This window comes from Bactrocera neohumeralis, chromosome 3, assembly GCF_024586455.1.
Source record: "Bactrocera neohumeralis isolate Rockhampton chromosome 3, APGP_CSIRO_Bneo_wtdbg2-racon-allhic-juicebox.fasta_v2, whole genome shotgun sequence".
NCBI classification, from domain to species: Eukaryota; Metazoa; Arthropoda; class Insecta; order Diptera; family Tephritidae; genus Bactrocera; species Bactrocera neohumeralis.
Window position 1 is genome coordinate 17,972,081 of NC_065920.1, and position 16,339 is coordinate 17,988,419.

Consider the following 16,339-nt stretch of genomic DNA (forward strand, 5'->3'; position numbering starts at 1 on the left):
TGGATGATTCAACTGGGCTTTATAAGACCTGGTGTCAAAATTGGACAATGGGCGCCCACCCTGGGATCACATATCTCCGAATTTCAACCAAATTTGATATACAAGATTATTTTCCCTTGTTATAGTGCGAAAATTGGCAAAATCAAATAAGAACCACGCCTACTTCCCATATAACGCAATTTTAAATTCTAGCTAATTCTTTAACTTTCTAAAATTTTCCAAATCGAACTATAACTATTGAATCCCTTGCCCTAGCCCCAATATTACTAATATCAAGATTTTCAAACATCGACTTTACTCCTTAAATGTTATTGATTGTATGTAAGGCATCTTAATAAAACTCAGAGAGTACTCGTATCTGTTTCTGTTAATAATATGTAGCAATGCCAAAAATAGACAAAATCGTATTAGTATTACTCCAATCTCACATAATTAAACGATTTTCAAACTTCCGGTATGCCTTATACCATATTTGAGGTCAATATCATGTATTTCAATCTTCTGGTAGACGTTTTGCAAATCCGCTCAATATAGTAAACGTAGCTTCTTCGGTAAAGTTGATGTCTGATATAGCTCATTTAAGGATAATTTAAATAGACTATTTTCTTTAAATAACCTATATTATAAGTTAATAAAACAACAAATTTGTTTGTAATTTATTCATGATTTCGTCAAATAATTTGTATTCTTCCGCAACAATTTTTAATATAAAGTTATGCCAACACCTGAGGGTATTTTGACAGCTTTAATCCTTGCAGGCTGCAAGCGTATACAATGTCGGGTTACATCCGACCCCTTTCCTCGCTTGTTTGTTTTAATTAAATAACGGTAATTTATATTATAACCATTGTGTGGTTAATAAATAACATACTAAACACCAAAGGTACGTATGTGTATAGCGGCAACTATCATCCCATATCAAACTGCAAAAATGTTTAAACTCTCTTCAGCGGAAATCCGGCAGATTATCAACTGAAGTTTATTGCTTCAAGTCTGTGGTCATAAAAAAATGTTAACTTCAGCTTTCCCAAAGTTCTAATGCCAGTCTTATAGAAGTCCGATATCGTCGGACGTTTTGAGTCAATTAACTTTTGTTTACATATAGCCAAGTCCACAACCTTTGTTTACATTTGAGCCTTTTCTTTACATTTTGCCAAGGTCATTGTCCCTTTGTCAGATTTTCCCTTGAAGAATAGTGTATACATACATATGTATAAAGGAGAGGCATAACTCATTTAAACATCCTGGGTCCCCTAGACGAATATTTTGCTTGGTATTACACGTATATGCTGCTGACTGTATTTAGCTGGAAATTTGTGTTTAAAATAAGTAACTTCATTGTGTATGAAGGTGTCGTATTGAAATACCCTTGATAAGAATTTTTTAATTTGATGACTTGTATTATGTTAAACTCGTTTATATTTTATTTTTATTAGCGATTATTGACAATTTCTTTAATGTCGGCTTAGTGAGTATTGCAACTCCACGCCTGGCTCAGGTAGAGCTAAAATGAATGCGCCTTTGAAAATATACCCTGAGGTTTAGGGCTGTTTTTTATAAAGTTTTGCAACGATCGGATTGAAGCGATTGCATGGAACACTTTTTTATTTGACGAGATATTTTGGTTGGAATTATATTTTACTTGATCATTGTCTATTCCGGTAGGTGACATTCGCACCCTGATGTGATGTGTTTTGGGTGTCACATAGTGACTTCATGTTAAGCTGGCTGCTGGCTGCTGGCTAGCTCTATAAAAGAAAGCAGGCACTCTGCCTAGCCAGTGCTTAGGTGACATTCGCGCCTCAATGTGATGTGTTTTGGGTGTCACAAAATGACTTCATGTTAAGCTGGCTGCTGGCTAGCTCTATAAAAGAAAGCAGGCACTCTGCCTAGCCGGTGCTAAGGTGACATTCGCGCCTCAATGTGATGTGTGACTTCATGGTAGCTGGCTGTTAGCTAGCTCTATAAAAGAAAAGCAGGCACTCTGCCTAGCCAGTGCTTAGGTGACATTCGCGCCTCAATGTGATGTGTTTTGGGTGTCACAAAATGACTTCATGTTAAGCTGGCTGCTGGCTAGCTCTATAAAAGAAAGCAGGCACTCTGCCTAGCCAGTGCTTAGGTGACATTCGCGCCTCAATGTGATGTGTTTTGGGTGTCACAAAGTGACTTCATGTTAAGCTGGCTGCTGGCTAGAAAAGCAGGCACTCTTCCTAGCCAGTGCTTAGGTGACATTCGCGCCTCAATGTGATGTGTTTTGGGTGTCACAAAGTGACTTCATGTTAAGCTGGCTGCTAGTTAGCTCTATAAAAGAAAAGCAGGCCCCTGCCTAGCCGGTGCTAAGGTGACATTCGCGCCATAATGTGATGTGTTTTGGGTGTCACAAAGTGACTTCATGTTAAGCTGGCTGCTAGCTAGCTCTATAAAAGAAAAGCAGGCCCTCTGCCTAGCCAGTGCTTAGGTGACATTCGCGCCACAATGTGATGTGTTTCGGGTGTCACAGAGTGACTTCATGTTAAGCTGGCTGCTGGCTAGCTCTATAAAAGAAAAGCAGGCACCGTGCCCAGCCAGTGCTTAGGTGACATTCGCGTCTCAATGTGATGTTATTTGAAAGTCGCATAGTGACTTCATGTTAAGCTGGCTGCCTGCTGGCTCTATAAAAGAAAAGCAGGCACAGCCAGTGCTTAGGTGACATTCGCGTCTCAATGTGATGTTATTTGAAAGTCGCATAGTGACTTCATGTTAAGCTGGCTGCCTTCTGGCTCTATAAAAGAGAAACAGGCACAGTGCCCAGCCAGTGCTTAGGTGACATTCGCGTCTCAATGTGATGTTATTTGAAAGTCGCAAAGTGACTTCATGTTAAGCTGGCTGCCTGCTCGCTCTATAAAAGAAAAGCAGGCACAGTGCCCAGCCAGTGCTTAGGTGACATTCGCGTCTCAATGTGATGTTATTTGAAAGTCGCATAGTGACTTCATGTTAAGCTGGCTGCCTGCTGGCGCTATAAAAGAGAAACAGGCACCGTGCCCAGCCAGTGCTTAGGTGACATTCGCGTCTCAATGTGATGTTATTTGAAAGTCGCATAGTGACTTCATGTTAAGCTGGCTGCCTGCTGGTACTATAAAAGAAAAGCAGGCACAGCCAGTGCCCAGCCAGTGATGTGTTTTGGGTGTCACAGGACTGACATTCGCGTCTCAAAGTGAGCTTTATTTGACATTTGAAATGTGACTTCATGTTTGGGTGCTCGCATAAAAGTGACTTCATGTTAAGCTGGCTGCCTGCTGGCTCTATAAAAGATAAACAGGCACAGTGCCCAGCCAGTGCTTAGGTGACATTCGCGTCTCAATGTGATGTTATTTGAAAGTCGCATAGTGACTTCATGTTAAGCTGGCTGCCTGCTCGCTCTATAAAAGAAAAGCAGGCACAGTGCCCAGCCAGTGCTTAGGTGACATTCGCGTCTCAATGTGATGTTATTTGAAAGTCGCATAGTGACTTCATGTTAAGCTGGCTGCCTGCTGGTCTATAAAAGAGAAGCAGGCACCGTGCCCAGCCAGTGCTTAGGTGACATTCGCGTCTCAATGTGATGTTATTTGAAAGTCGCAAAGTGACTTCATGTTAAGCTGGCTGCCTGCTAACTCTATAAAAGAGAAGCAGGCGCTCTGCCTAGCCAGTGCTTAGGTGACATTCGCGCCTCAATGTGATGTGTTTTGGGTGTCACAAAGTGTGACTTCATGTTAAGCTGGCTGCTGGCTAGCTCTATAAAAGAAAGCAGGCACTCTGCCTAGCCGGTGCTAAGGTGACATTCGCGCCTCAATGTGATGTGTGACTTCATGGTAGCTGGCTGTTAGCTAGCTCTATAAAAGAAAAGCAGGCGCTCTGCCTAGCCAGTGCTTAGGTGACATTCGCGCCTAAATGTGATGTGTGACTTCATGGTAGCTGGCTGTTAGCTAGCTCTATAAAAGAAAAGCAGGCACTCTGCCTAGCCAGTGCTTAGGTGACATTCGCGTCTCGATGTGATGTTATTTGAAAGTCACATAGTGACTTCATGTTAAGCTGGCTGCCTGCTGGTTCTATAAAAAAGAAGCAGGCACCGTGTCTATCCAGTGCTGAGGTGGCATTCGCGTCTCGATGGGAAGTTATTTAAAAGTCACAAAATGACTTCATGTTAAGCTGGCTGCTGGCTCGCTCTATAAAAGAAAAGCAGGCACTCTGCCTAGCCAGTGCTTAGGTGACATTCGCGCCTCAATGTGATGTGTTTTGGGTGTCACATAGTGACTTCATGTTAAGCTGGCTGCTTATAAAAGAAAAGCAGGCACTCTGACCAGTGCTTGCCTAGCCAGTGACATTCGCGCCTCAATGTGATGTGTTTTGGGTGTCACAGAGTGACTTCATGTTAAGCTGGCTGCTGGCTAGCTCTATAAAAGAAAAGCAGGCCCTCTGCCTAGCCAGTGCTTAGGTGACATTCGCGCCACAATGTGATGTGTTTCGGGTGTCACAGAGTGACTTCATGTTAAGCTGGCTGCTAGCTAGCTCTATAAAAGAAAAGCAGGCGCTCTGCCTAGCCAGTGCTTAGGTGACATTCGCGCCACAATGTGATGTGTTTCGGGTGTCACAAAGTGACTTCATGTTAAGCTGGCTGCTGGCTAGCTCTATAAAAGAAAAGCAGGCACTCTGCCCAGCCAGTGCTTAGGTGACATTAGCGCCTCAATGTGCTGTAATTTGAAAGTCGCATAGTGACTTCATGTTAAGCTGGCTGCCTGCTGGCGCTATAAAAGAGAAACAGGCACCGTGCCCAGCCAGTGCTTAGGTGACATTCGCGTCTCAATGTGATGTTATTTGAAAGTCGCATAGTGACTTCATGTTAAGCTGGCTGCCTGCTGGTACTATAAAAGAGAAGCAGGCACAGTGCTTAGGTGACATTCGCGCCACAATGTGATGTGTTTCGGGTGTCACAGAGTGACTTCATGTTAAGCTGGCTGCTGGCTAGCTCTATAAAAGAAAAGCAGGCACTCTGCCTAGCCAGTGCTTAGGTGACATTCGCGCCTCAATGTGATGTGTTTTGGGTGTCACAAAGTGACTTCATGTTAAGCTGGCTGCTGGCTAGCTCTATAAAAGAAAAGCAGGCACTCTGCCCAGCCAGTGCTTAAGGTGACATTCGCGTCTCAATGTGATGTTATTTGAAAGTCGCATAGTGGCTTCATGTTAAGCTGGCTACCTGCTGGTACTATAAAAGAAAAGCAGGCACAGTGCCCAGCCAGTGCTTAGGTGACATTCGCGTCTCAATGTGATGTTATTTGAAAGTCATAAAGTGACTTCATGTTAAGCTGGCTGCCTGCTGGCTCTATAAAAGAGAAACAGGCACAGTGCCCAGCCAGTGCTTAGGTGACATTCGCGTCTCAATGTGATGTTATTTGAAAGTCGCATAGTGACTTCATGTTAAGCTGGCTGCCTGCTGGCTCTATAAAAGAAAAGCAGGCACAGTGCCCAGCCAGTGCTTAGGTGACATTCGCGTCTCAATGTGATGTTATTTGAAAGTCGCATAGTGACTTCATGTTAAGCTGGCTGCTGGCTAGCTCTATAAAAGAGAAGCAGGCGCTCTGCCTAGCCAGTGCTTAGGTGACATTCGCGTCTCAATGTGATGTTATTTGAAAGTCGCATAGTGACTTCATGTTAAGCTGGCTGCCTGCTGGCGCTATAAAAGAGAAACAGGCACAGTGCCCAGCCAGTGCTTAGGTGACATTCGCGTCTCAATGTGATGTTATTTGAAAGTCGCATAGTGACTTCATGTTAAGCTGGCTGCCTGCTGGTACTATAAAAGAAAAGCAGGCACAGTGCTTAGGTGACATTCGCGTCTCAATGTGATGTTATCTGAAAGTCGCATAGTGACTTCATGTTAAGCTGGCTGCCTGCTGGTCTATAAAAGAGAAGCAGGCACCGTGCCCAGTGCTTAGGTGACATTCGCGTCTCAATGTGATGTTATTTGAAAGTCGCAAAGTGACTTCATGTTAAGCTGGCTGCTGGCTAGCTCTATAAAAGAAAAGCAGGCACTCTGCCTAGCCAGTGCTTAGGTGACATTCGCGCCTAAATGTGATGTGTTTTGGGTGTCACAAAGTGACTTCATGTTAAGCTGGCTGCTAGTTAGCTCTATAAAAGAAAAGCAGGCACTCTGCCTAGCCAGTGCTTAGGTGACATTCGCGCCTCAATGTGATGTGTTTTGTGTGTCACATAGTGACTTCATGTTAAGCTGGCTGCTGGCTGCTGGCTAGCTCTATAAAGAAAAGCAGGCAGCTCTGCCCAGCCAGTGCTTAGGTGACATTCGCGTCTCGATGTGATGTTATTTGAAAGTCGTCATAGTGACTTCATGTTAAGCTGGCTGCCTGCTGGTACTATAAAAGAAAAGCAGGCCCCTGCCTAGCCAGTGCTTAGGTGACATTCGCGCCTCAATGTGATGTGTTTTGGGTGTCACATAGTGACTTCATGTTAAGCTGGCTGCTGGCTAGCTCTATAAAAGAAAAGCAGGCACTCTGCCTAGCCAGTGCTTAGGTGACATTCGCGCCTCAATGTGATGTGTTTTGGGTGTCACATAGTGACTTCATGTTAAGCTGGCTGCTGGCTAGCTCTATAAAAGAAAAGCAGGCACTCTGCCTAGCCAGTGCTTAGGTGACATTCGCGCCTCAATGTGATGTGTTTTGGGTGTCACAAAGTGACTTCATGTTAAGCTGGCTGCTAGTTAGCTCTATAAAAGAAAAGCAGGCACTCTGCCTAGCCAGTGCTTAGGTGACATTCGCGCCTCAATGTGATGTGTTTTGGGTGTCACAAAGTGACTTCATGTTAAGCTGGCTGCTGGCTAGCTCTATAAAAGAAAAGCAGGCACTCTGCCTAGCCAGTGCTTAGGTGACATTCGCGCCTCAATGTGATGTGTTTTGGGTGTCACATAGTGACTTCATGTTAAGCTGGCTGCTGGCTAGCTCTATAAAAGAAAAGCAGGCACTCTGCCTAGCCAGTGCTTAGGTGACATTCGCGCCTCAATGTGATGTGTTTTGGGTGTCACAAAGTGACTTCATGTTAAGCTGGCTGCTGGCTAGCTCTATAAAAGAAAAGCAGGCACTCTGCCTAGCCGGTGCTAAGGTGACATTCGCGCCTCAATGTGATGTGTTTTGGGTGTCACAAAGTGACTTCATGTTAAGCTGGCTGCTGGCTAGCTCTATAAAAGAAAAGCAGGCACTCTGCCTAGCCAGTGCTTAGGTGACATTCGCGCCTCAATGTGATGTGTTTTGGGTGTCACATAGTGACTTCATGTTAAGCTGGCTGCTGGCTAGCTCTATAAAAGAAAGCAGGCACTCTGCCTAGCCAGTGCTTAGGTGACATTCGCGCCTCAATGTGATGTGTTTTGGGTGTCACATAGTGACTTCATGTTAAGCTGGCTGCTGGCTAGCTCTATAAAAGAAAAGCAGGCACTCTGCCTAGCCAGTGCTTAGGTGACATTCGCGCCTCAATGTGATGTGTTTTGGGTGTCACAAAGTGACTTCATGTTAAGCTGGCTGCTGGCTAGCTCTATAAAAGAAAGCAGGCACTCTGCCTAGCCGGTGCTAAGGTGACAGTCGCGCCTCAATGTGATGTGTGACTTCATGGTAGCTGGCTGTTAGCTAGCTCTATAAAAGAAAAGCAGGCACTCTGCCTAGCCAGTGCTTAGGTGACATTCGCGCCTCAATGTGATGTGTTTTGGGTGTCACAAAGTGACTTCATGTTAAGCTGGCTGCTGGCTAGCTCTATAAAAGAAAGCAGGCACTCTGCCTAGCCAGTGCTTAGGTGACATTCGCGCCTCAATGTGATGTGTTTTGGGTGTCACAAAATGACTTCATGTTAAGCTGGCTGCTGGCTAGCTCTATAAAAGAAAAGCAGGCACTCTGCCTAGCCAGTGCTTAGGTGACATTCGCGCCTCAATGTGATGTGTTTTGGGTGTCACATAGTGACTTCATGTTAAGCTGGCTGCTGGCTAGCTCTATAAATGAAAAGCAGGCACTCTGCCTAGCCAGTGCTTAGGTGACATTCGCGCCTCAATGTGATGTGTTTTGGGTGTCACAAAGTGACTTCATGTTAAGCTGGCTGCTAGCTGGAAGTCATGAAGTGACTAGATACCGTCAATGAATTAACACAAGGATATCTCATTGCGGTATTGCGGTAACTAGTTGAGGAACATAAGGTGGAAACATTTCTTCCCTTCATTAAATCCCCAAGTCGAATGATAAAAATTAGTGGATGTTGCGCCCATCATAGTAAAGCCAGCAATAATGGGGAAAATGTAAGTAATTATATTATTAAGAAAGTACTTCTTCTTATGAAGAATGATGTGTCCATATAATATTTATGTAAGTTTACGTGCCCACCCCAAAACAAATACTTTCTTTTAAAAACTAACTTACTAACTGTAGACAAAAAATAGTAAGATTTTTAAATTTTAATTACGCGCGAAAACCCATTCGTCAAAATTTTATTTTCTAGGTTGGTATGACTGTCAGTGACATCTATGCTAAATGTCACATCAACATAATCATTACTGTTTAGTATATTATTATGAGCAAAAAGTAGTAAGACTTTGTTTATAATTTTAAAATTCTTAATTAACTCTTCATCAATATCGTCTAATGCTTGAAACAGTTGTTAAAGTCAGTTTACGAAATAACCTTCAATGCGCGTAGCTATTCACGTTTAATGGCTTCAATTGACTCAAAACGATTTCCCCGAAGCGGTCGTTTGAATTTGCTGAATAGCCAGAAGTCGTATGCTCTTACATTATCAGTCATTTAGGAATATCGGCTTAAGATAGATAGGGTGGAGTTAGGAGAACTGCAGAAATTTATCTGCATTTTTTCTGATTTGAGAATGAAAAAATTTAAAAAACAATGGTTTAAAAAAGTAAATAGACAAAAAATTGAGTTTTATTCAATCTTTATATTTCAGTATTGCTCCCTAGCACCTTTGTGTTTGGACTTATGCAAAATATAAGTTGATGTTCGCGCAGAATTATCTCGGGTTAAAAAAGGGCTTAAATCAGGCGTAACATTGAAACATTCCTTTGGTAAAAATCTGTGTTGAGTAAAAAGAAATATTAAAATAAATTAGTAATAAATTTTGGAACAAAAAAATCGTCCCAACGCATCGGACATTATTTTATGTAACACTTTAAAACGTTTGAGCTTTTAAGAAGGGAACAAAACTCGGGAATAATAGATATCGCACTTACCTATGAATTACAGGTGATATTACCACTGCGTCTAACGTTTTCAAGTCCCTTGGTCCGCAAAGAAAAGATGTAACAGTGCCAACCAGCAATGTTGATAAAACACCAATCACAGGTATCCAATGATACGATAAACGATATAAAGGAAATACGTCCGACTCGTCAACATAACCGGGTTCAGTTATTGTTGAATTAGCAGGACACCCCGATACGAAAACTTCCAACTTATGCGAACCAAGTTGACCGCTTGCTATTGCTGCTTGTGTGCCAAAAGACACCCAACCTGACATAATTGCGCCTGCAGCAGCGCCAGCTAAAGCACCTTTCTTTGTGCTCCATGGTACCAACATGCCGAGTGTGAATACACCACACGTGGTACTGCATTCAATGGCCACCAGCGAAATCAGCACACTCAAAATGCCATCTAACTTTTCGAGTACAAAAATTAACGCAACCGAAATTACACCATGGATAACTATTACGAAGTTGACAAGTATTTTTGAAGCGCGTTCGCTCAAATTAATTCCAAAACTGCCACGTACAATATCCTCAAAGATCACCAAAGCAGTACAATTAAATCCTAACGATAAAGAACTTAACCCTGCGCCAAAGACGCCAGCTATAAAGATACCCGGTATGCCTTGTAGATGACCGACAGTTTGCATTACATAGATCGGTAGTAATTGATCATTATTCTGTAAGAAAGATGTAAATTAACTACTATCGAGTACCATATATAACTGTTAGGTAATATGATATTTACCGAAATGAGTCCAATGCTTAATGGATCACAGTTTCGATAGTAATCAAATACCAATAAACCGGCAAAACAACAAAACGAAATGAATATTATAGCACTGATCGCAAAGATGGCCATCGATTGCTGTGCTTTCTTCAAAGTCGGCAGGGACATGTAACGTTGAACCATAGCCTGATTTACACTATTAATACTGGTCCAATAGAAAAAGCCACCACTCAATACAGCCCAAAATGACTGTCTCTCATATAATGATGGGGTTATACTGTAATAGAAGGATGATAGGAAGGATAGTCAGTTATATAATTGTAGAAAGTAATTATGTGAATTGAAGTAAACGCAATAGTGATGTCAAATGACATTAATGCAATGGAAACAAGACCGAATCGATTAAATCATGTACTTGTAAGGAAAACTCTTTATTTGACAAGATATCTTTACGAAATTTGAAATACTTATAATATTGACCAAGACAGCGCTACCAAATAATCTCCGAAAGAACAGTTCAGATCGGATCGTTCTAGCTTATAGCTGCCATACACACTGAACGATCAGAATTAAGTTCTTAGGAGGAATCTTTTGTATTTGAAAAAGCTATTTAAGTTTCGGTGAAAGTTAATGTTTTTTCGTTTTTTCTTTCAATGATTATTTGGACTTACTTAGCAAAAATGATGCGTCCGCCTTCAGCAGCGTGCTGAAATACTGGTCCAAATCCACCTGCATATATCACTCCAAGTATGACGATAACTATTATCCCAATAAACATAACAAATGTTTGCCATATATCAGTTTGAACCACAGCCTTAATACCTCCCTAAAAATTACGTTCAGATATTTATCATACTCGTTTTGGCAAAAAGGATAATGTTAAAAAAACAGGAAGGCCGATTTCGCTATATATTAGATAGTCGAAAAAGTCTTTTCGTATTTCTTTTTGCCATTTTCCGCTAGAGACATTATTCCATCAGTGTAAATCGAAATTTCCAATACGAAAACGAGCAAACCATTGTTGTGTTATACGTAGTGATACAGCATCGTCTTCGTAAACTTTACAAATTTCATTGGTGGCTTGCGTGGCATTCTTCCCTTTTTTATATAAAAATTTCAAAAATAGCTAATTTCTTCATTATTTTCACTAATTTTTGAACAGCTGTCACTTTTTTCAACTTCCCAGAATTTATTACGACTGCAACATCTATTGAAAATACGAAAAAACTTTTTCGACTACCAATATATAGTATTTATAGGTACTAAAACTTTAATTAAAGATATAAATCTTCTGTTCCGCCCGAGTTAATTAGTTTCTTTACCATCTGTAAGTATTACTATAGTTATATGAAGGGATATTACCAATATTGTGTAGATCACGACAATAAAACTGACGACACTGCTAGTTATGTAAACATTAATTCCAGTGACTAAGGAAGAACAATGGAAAATATATTATTCAAACTTTAAACGATTTTATGCTGAATAAGTTTCATCTTACCTTGATTAAATGCTAATGCTGGCACATATACAACTATTGGCATGTAAACTGTCTGAAGAGAAGAGTATAAATAATGATTGTAACCTTTCTTTGTCTTAACGAATTATTTCTTCCTTTATACCTACCATTTTCACAATAAACAAAACAGCAGCAATAGTTCGAACGCTCGCACCGAAACGAGTTTCCAAATACTAAAAATAAACAGGAAACATTTAAACTAAATTTTCGAAAATGACTAGTGAACTTAAAATAAAGTCCTGTCTGTGACAAATGGCAGAACTTGATAGGTTTATTATGATCTCACTCTCGATCCAAAACTAAAATCATTACCTTAAATACAAAAATATTTAATTAATATCCGTATAATACAACAAAAAGAAATTTCTCACCTCATAAGAAGAACTGACTCTTAATGCGCAAAAAACCGGCATATAGACTTTTGACACCACTATTGCCATGAAAAGTATCGATATAATGATTAACCAATATTGAGTTCCATAATTGTAGACTTCCGATGGTGTGCCCAGCATAGCTCCGCCAGAAATAAAGCTATTTCATAGAGATAAATCATATTTGTATTTCATTACATTCTTAAGAAAGCTCACCTATGCAGTGATGAGACCATATAAGATTTATTAATTTACGGTGGTCACCCAAAAGCTATTACACTTTTCTATCAAACCTCATAAAATAATGGCATACTAACCTAGCAACAAGGCTCATTGCCACTGGAAATAATTTCATTTGTCTGGATCCCAGCATATATTCACTCATTCCTTTAGAACCAAAGTCCGGTACGTTATGGTCCTTTGGTTCCCCATCATTGCTTGGCTTAACCGGTTTCTTCCTAAATCAATTTAATGTATACTTTTTATTTATATATTATTGATTTTTATCTAATTTACCTTATGTAGCCGAAATAGACACCGATTCCCGTAGAGAACAACAATAGCGCTCCAAAGACACAGTAGTCGGGAATTGAAAAAAGTAATTGTGAATATTCTTGATTGGTTATCTATAAGAAGTAAAATAAATATTTTTATACATGGTCTTGGTAGAAATTACGTGTTAAATGTTAAACTAACTAAAATCAGTAGGCTCATATTATAATTACTAAAGAAAAATTTGGTTTAAAATCACCAATTTATGGTGCCAAATTGCATTATGCCGAGCGAAACATTCTTCTTCGGCGTAGAAACCACTTTTGCGATTATGACCAAGTTTACAACAACACCGGGGATGATGAGTGACATGTAGAGTTTGGTGTTTGTTCGTCCTACTCAGTCCAAAGTAGCACCTATTGGCAATAGTGATTTCAAGGCTGATATTGTGGTTGGTGTTAATGCTGGTCTTAAGATAGACGAAATTATCTACGACTTCGAAGTTAAGACTGGTAAGAATGCCGAGGGAGCCAAGTCGCGAATGCGACGACTATTTATTTGATGACTGGAGAAATTTAGTCTTGTTCGTTCATTACCAGACCCATTTGCCATTTACTTCGCTTCCTCATCCAGTCTGGAGAAAGCAGAACTAACGGCGCGGTTGTTGAGGCCAATGATACCAGTATCATGTTTGGTATTGCTGAACGTCAGTTTACACAGCCGTATTAGTTTTTCGGGCATACCAAATTCACACAAAACAGCTCTTTTTCGTGCTGTCAAAAGCGGCTCTGAAATCGACGAGGAGATGGTGTGTAGCGTTCCTACTTTCACACTTCTTTTCGATGATTTGGCGCATGGTGAATATCTGGTCAGTTGTCGATTTTCCAGGCCTACAGCCGCCCTGATAAGGTCCAGTCAATTTGTTGACCTTGGGGTTTAATCCTTCACACAGTGTGCTCGAAAGAATCTTATAAGCGATATTGAGGAAGCTTATCCCACGGTAATTGGCGCAGATTGTAGGGTCTCCATTTTTGTGGATTGGGCAAAGCACGCTTAAATTCCAGTCGTCGTGCAAAGAATCTGATGCATGCTTCTTATCAGTTCGTCGCCGTCGTATTTGAATAGCACGACCGGCAATCCAGCCCCCGCCGCTTTGTTATTCTTCAGACGGGTAATTGCTATTCGATTTGTATGCTCCGGTTTCGAAACCTTCTGTTCGTCGCCGTATATTTTCGTAGAGATTTCGAGCATTATTCCTGTCGGCCAGCTTGTCAAGCTCTTCGTACTTACACATTTCGGCTTCTATCCTTTTTTGTCTGCAAATGCGTTTCGCTTCCCTTTTGAACTCGGTATCTATCTCATCCCTGACGTGTTGTGGGCGACTGTAACGGTGCGGATAAAGAGATACAACATGATCGTGGTTTTTCGATCCGTAGACACCCAGGTAGCTTGATGAATTTTCTTAAGCTGGGATCTAGGACTACAGATAACCATATTTTCGATAAAGTCGATCAGCCTCAACCGATTTGGCGATGTTTGATCATAAATTGACGTAGCGCATAAAATGCTTATCTAACTACAATCAGAATGCTCCTCATATGATAACGCCACGCAAAGCTTACCACTCAAAATTTTCAAGTGTTGTGCATATTTGAAAACATTTTATAGCGGTACTTTTTGTGGTATATAATTTTTTTATTTAGAAACAATTTAATGGCATGTTATTTATCAAAAATATGAAAAATTAAAAGCAAAACACTTTCGGCTATAGACGAAATCCTTTGAAAGTTAGTGAGCTTTCGCTACCCAATATATAATCCTGGTGCCAAATTACATTATGCTGAGCGAAACATTCACACTTAAATCATTTAGACATCTTCTGACCGATAACGCTTTTGCCTTAAACTCTCTCCGAGTTGGTCATTTTTTTGAACTTTTCCAAGTGATGATAGACAACTCATATACAAGCGCTACAGCGTGGATTGGTGTCTCTCGTATTCGGTGTGTGGAACATAGAATAAATATTAACCAATTTTGACCATTTTCAAACTGTCCTGTGCAAGTGGTTATTAATAATGTACATATATGTGCAATGTGACACTAGATTTTACTGCGGTTTTGGTAAAGTAACTCTAATAGTTTATGATATATTCCAAATGAATTTACCGGTATGAAACACGAGTTTATTCAATTGGAAATAATGAAGTGGTTATTTTAAATTTATACCTGTATGTACATACATATATTTCTCTTTTATTAGTTTATCTTATAAACTATATTCTTAATAATATCGCAAAATTTGATTTCTGATGTAATTTTTTTTTTTTGTTATGTTAGGGACTTTTGTAAAAATTCACTGATTGTGCTCGTACTCCATTTCGGGGTTTCCTAACTTTTTACAGGATTATTTTTCAAAAACAGTGCTTTTTGGAAATATATTTATGATTTTTACCATTGTGTGTTCAATAGTATATCGTTTTTATTTCTCTACACTTAATTTTTAATTCTTTATATTCTTCTCCGGTTTTTAAGCATTCAAATGACACATTAAAAAAAATAATAATTTAACAGTTTGCTGTTATAATAATATAGTATAGCGACCGAAATTAATTCGTTTTATACTTAGCATATCAAAAGAATGCTTCCACACAAATCAGAAACCAAAAATATACTAAGTGCATAATAAGAAGAAAGCCACTGAGACACTATTAAGCAGAGTTCTCATTTATTACTCCGTAGCAGCAAAATTTCCAAAATTATTGCTATGCAATCGCTGCCGCCTTAGCATAACAATGTTAAAGTATGTGCTCAACTCTGCTCCGAGTTTTGTTAGGTAAAAAACTATAGCTGGAGCGGGAGCAAAAAATTAAATTCTGCGCTATGCTCTGGCGTAGCGGTAGCACAACAGAGCTAATGAAAATTTTCATGTGCTACTGCTCCCGCATGTGTTTGTTGTTTTTTTTTCTTTTTTGCTATTTTCTGTCATAATATATCATTTTGGCACTTGTTGCGTCAAGTGACTTTATAAAAATTTATAATTAAAATCAAATATTTTAAGAAATATATTAATAAAGTGAATTAGATAATAATTGAATAAATTATACTTTTTTTTTATTTGGGGAACTCACAACCCGTCATAAAGATTGTTGTTGGATTTCACACAAAAATGAGTTTACACATTTACAATTCTCAATGCTATGTATTCGAATCGTTATAACTTATAACTTTATGAGACTTGTGAAAAATAAATATTTACCATTTTTATATTACTAAAAAATCATCTATTCCAAATGTATTACAATACTCAATTACTATGAATTTTCGAAATTAATTTTAACTACATACATATACTTTCCCCCTTTTTATATACATTAGGGTGTTTTTTTATGGAACTATTATTTTTTTTAGTCCCGTCACGAAATTTCCCTGGAAATACCATAAAAAAAATTCCCTGAAATTTTTAGCACTTAATATTAACATTAAGAACTGGACCAAGGCATGTAAAAATTATGCATAGAAAATACACTACAATCCTGATTTTTTTCTTTAAATTCCTACAGATCAGAGGTATTTTATGGCATCGCTTTGACTTTAGACGCATGTTTCTCAGAATTGTTCACTCTACAAAAGTGCCCAGAGCAACAAAATCGAAACTCACACCGGCGAGGTATTAAAACCTGATTTTTCCACGAAATTCGCATTTTTTTGTATAACTGACAAGAGCTATAGAATAATAATAAAAGAAAAATTGTATAATTTATTCAGTTATTATCTAATTCACTTTATTAATATATGTACATATATCTTAAAATATGTATTTGATTTTAGATTTATAGAGTCACTTGACGCAACAGGTGTCAAAATGATATATTATGACAGAAAATAGCAAAAAAGAAAAAAAAACAACAAACACATGCGGGAGCTGTAACACATGAAAATTTTCATTAGCTCTGGTGTGCTACCGCTCCCAATTTTTT

At 39.4% G+C, this 16,339-nt stretch overlaps 1 protein-coding gene across 1 annotated transcript; it reads right to left on the minus strand.

The window, feature by feature from the left end:
- Window positions 1-8,901: 8,901 nt before the first annotated feature.
- Window positions 8,902-14,967, minus strand: LOC126752470 (sodium-coupled monocarboxylate transporter 2-like). The gene is made up of 11 exons (XM_050463282.1): window positions 14,815-14,967; window positions 12,387-12,496; window positions 12,188-12,328; window positions 11,871-12,030; window positions 11,607-11,672; window positions 11,482-11,533; window positions 11,343-11,410; window positions 10,652-10,806; window positions 9,999-10,257; window positions 9,239-9,930; window positions 8,902-9,081 (listed from the first exon to the last, which is right to left on the minus strand). The coding sequence occupies exons 1-11, from the start codon at window positions 14,815-14,817 to the stop codon at window positions 8,952-8,954; spliced, it is 1,836 nt and encodes a 611-aa protein (XP_050319239.1). The 5' UTR covers window positions 14,818-14,967; the 3' UTR covers window positions 8,902-8,951.
- Window positions 14,968-16,339: the final 1,372 nt, after the last annotated feature.

Coding starts and splice junctions, on each gene's coding strand:
- LOC126752470 (XM_050463282.1), bottom strand. Junction 11,673..11,870: donor GAGTCAGTTCTTCTTATGAG/GTGAGAAATTTC, acceptor GTTTATTTTTAG/TATTTGGAAACTCGTTTCGG. Junction 11,534..11,606: donor TTTTGTTTATTGTGAAAATG/GTAGGTATAAAG, acceptor TCTTCTCTTCAG/ACAGTTTACATGCCAATAGT.